General features: G+C 45.4%; 1 protein-coding gene across 3 annotated transcripts in view; it reads right to left on the bottom strand.

Moving 5' to 3' along the window:
- Positions 1-3,137, bottom strand: part of LOC111955570 (ubiquitin-conjugating enzyme E2Q-like protein 1) — a 19,680-nt gene extending 16,543 nt beyond the window's left edge. Inside the window, exons 1-2 of one of the 3 annotated variants that reach the window (XM_070436336.1) lie at positions 2,580-3,137; positions 1,338-2,259 (exon numbers count right to left, since the gene is read on the bottom strand). In XM_070436336.1, coding sequence (XP_070292437.1) covers positions 1,338-2,066 — 729 coding nt within the window. In that variant the 5' untranslated portion in view covers positions 2,067-2,259; positions 2,580-3,137. The remainder of the gene's footprint in view (positions 1-1,337; positions 2,260-2,579) is intronic. The other 2 variants (XM_023975778.3, XM_023975779.3) reach the window with 2 other exon arrangements.

The raw sequence follows: 3,137 nt of genomic DNA, 5'->3' as shown, positions 1-3,137 counted from the left end.
GTGTCAGTGTTTGTCGCACCATACGGGACTGTTACGGTTTGTTCATTTCATGTAGGCTATTTTTCCCTGTTCGTGCGTTCTCGTGTTCATGTATGTTCGTCGTTCAGGTCTGTCTACTTTCGTTTTGTTATTTTGTATCATTTGAAGTATAGTTCGTTTTCGTGTTTTTTCCCGTCTGTCTTTAATAAAATTCATTATGTCTTCACAATCCGCTGCATTTTGGTTCAATCCCTGCTCCTCTTCATCTGAATCCGAAGAGGAGGAGGACCACCGTTACAGAGACAAGCTACTGACTCACTGGAATGATGCTTGGTCAATGTGGTTCCAATGACTTTATAGGCTACCTGCAGTAGTTAAATTACATTTTTTATTACATTTTTACATATATGATTTCAAATCATTCCTGTAGGCTTGAGGAAATGAAACCCCCATACACATGTATTCTATATCTGGCCAATAATTAGATTATCTGGAGTGACATTTTTTCCCCCCTTAATGGTGAAGATTTCTGGAGGTGATAAAAGATGATGCATTCCAATGAGGAGATAGGAGGAATATACATCTCACACAGAGTAGAGAACATTCAGAGCACAGCAGCGAAATGGCGGCTGTAGTGTCACAGCTAAAGATTAATCACGTCTAAGATGGGGAGATGGATTCCTGCCTCTCTCTTCCTCTCTCTCAGAGCTGGGGGAGAGATATAGGTCTCACTATATGAGATTTGTATCACAGTAAAACACCATTCTGATTCTGCTCAGTTTGGCAGATATGAGCAATGGCAAGCTACAACTAACTCTCACAGTCTCATGACAGAATTAGACGTTCATCCAAGTTTCTCAAGCATCAAATTTCGAAATTGTTGCAAAGATCAAATTTCAAAGTGTTTAAGGTTAAGTTAAGGCATTAACTCCGAAATCCTAAAGTATGGGCTAACGTTTGGGATAGGGTTAAAACAAAAATCTCAAAAACAACTTTCTATTACTGGATTCCAACTTGCAACCTTTGGAATCAGAGGCAGGTGCTTTTGCCCATCCTTGTCCACAACGCAGTAGAAAAACAGAAACCTACTTGAAGGTAACAGTGCTCAGACATGGATGGACGTTGAATACTGACTTGTATCATGGATGGACGTCAAATACTGACTTGTATCATGGGTGACCTAGCTGCAACTACTTCGTATTGACAGGTTTTATGCAGTATGGGTTCACTAAATTAACATTATGCATGTTGCATGAGTGTCAGGTATGAACATTCAACACTAAATATTCAGCGTCCGCTGTGTCTGATGTTTCAAAACACACACCGGAAGAATGCATTAATAAAACAAATATCCTTACCTGTCCTTTTACCAGACTTGCCGCAAATTGTCTCATCACGGCTTCCACTGTGTAGGCGCTGGACCATCCGCGGGGGGTTAACAACTCCATACATATCGCTCCACCGTCCAGAACGTACCCGTTTTCCAACCGGGGGGTGAGCACCCTCATGAATGGCGGAGAGAACGGGAAATTGTCGGGGAAAGAGACATTCAGCAGAATGAACTCGGTGTTTGTTTCTTTCATGTCCTGCCACAGCGCCGAGTCTTTGTCCACCTGGTGGAGCTTGACGTTCCAGTCAAATAGATTGTCGTCGACCAGCTCGACCGTTATAAAGTTGTCTCCCAACCGCCGGATCTCCTGGAGTTCCTTCATAAGTCTCCTCGTCCGGACTTGGGTGCAGTGCTGCCGGTGAGGGGCTAGTGGTGGTATTGAGGCACTGGTCGCTGATTTTCCAACCCCGATCCCACCTCCTCCTCCGCCTCCCATCTGCTGTTTCTCATTGGCGTCCTTGCCCTGTTGCTTATCCTTTACGGACGGTTTGTCCTTGCTGTTGTGCTGGTCCAGCTTCTTCGCTTTGATCTCGGGGGTGCTGAGGAGGTTGTTGGTCTCGTTGGTGGTCTGACAGTGCTGCTTGGTGTTCTTGGTGTTCCCCTTGGTCCCCTTTAGCGAGCCCTGGTGATGCTTGGGGTCCTCTGTGTCCCGGTCGTGAAGACGAATCAGACCGATTTTCCGCAGTAGAGTGGCCATTATGTTTTCGCCGAGCGCAGGGCGATCGAAATTCACGATTCTCCCTTTACAGACAACCACTGATGTTAGACTGTGGAACCGTAAAAAAAATCGTCAAAAGTGTGCTGCAATCGCTCAGCTATACTGCAGCCTCTGGACAGACGCTTGCATGTAGCCTAGTCTTTCTTCAGTGCATCATTCCGATGAGGTCCGACTGAAAAAACACACAAGCCATGAATAAACCGATGAACTGCTGTTTAATCGATTTGCAGTCTAATAAATCTGCCACTGAATATAAAAAATGATCATATGCAATAGTAGCCTAGTGGACTGACTGTGTTGTGGCTATTGACTGCATTCCTAGTTGCAATGGCTGCTTAATAGCTCTGCTATTATCCAATAGGCTACAAAGCGCACCGAATAGATAGCTGCTTTGAAATAAGCCTATACACTATTATGTATGTTAGAAACGAATATAGTTAACACATAGAACACCAGCTTCTCTATTTTGATATGGCCTACACGTCGACTTACCATTTATAAGTCCGTTCGGAAAAATGTAGCCTTTGCCACGGAAAGGCGAATCTGCAGCAGCACTGGCAGCAGCTATTACAGTGGAGAGGGATATCAAACGGTTACTATCCAGCAACGTTCCCGTTGATGTGACCTGGAAGAGCGAGCTAAAGCCTTTGATGTAACTGCAGCTGCCGCGACACTGTATCTACTGAGGACAAACCAACTCCACTAATCCTTGGCGAGGACTCACACAATCCTCGTTAGCTCGCTGCGCTCACTCACACACAAATAGCAGTAGCGGAACGGAACGACCGGCCAGACGTGGGTTGGCTTTGGCCGCTCTACCTTGATGGAATGGATAATGATGTGGACTGGAGTGAGAGCGATAGATGTGGACGGAAGAAGAGAGCTTGAAAGTGGGCTGGGCTTTTTAGCCAATGTCATCCTATCAGCCGATACGTCAGGTTTTCCTACTCCCCTATAGATCTCCCCTTTGCAGGCCTATATGTCTCAGGGTGGGGGTCAATTCCCTTCAATTCCAGTCAAGTCAGAAAGTAGGGTGATGTCAGCATTAGT

This window comes from Salvelinus sp. IW2-2015, linkage group LG31 (genome assembly GCF_002910315.2).
Source record: "Salvelinus sp. IW2-2015 linkage group LG31, ASM291031v2, whole genome shotgun sequence".
Classification (NCBI taxonomy): domain Eukaryota; kingdom Metazoa; phylum Chordata; class Actinopteri; order Salmoniformes; family Salmonidae; genus Salvelinus; species Salvelinus sp. IW2-2015.
The sequence above is the reverse complement of the archived record's forward strand: the minus strand, read 5'-3'. Positions and strand labels throughout refer to the sequence as shown.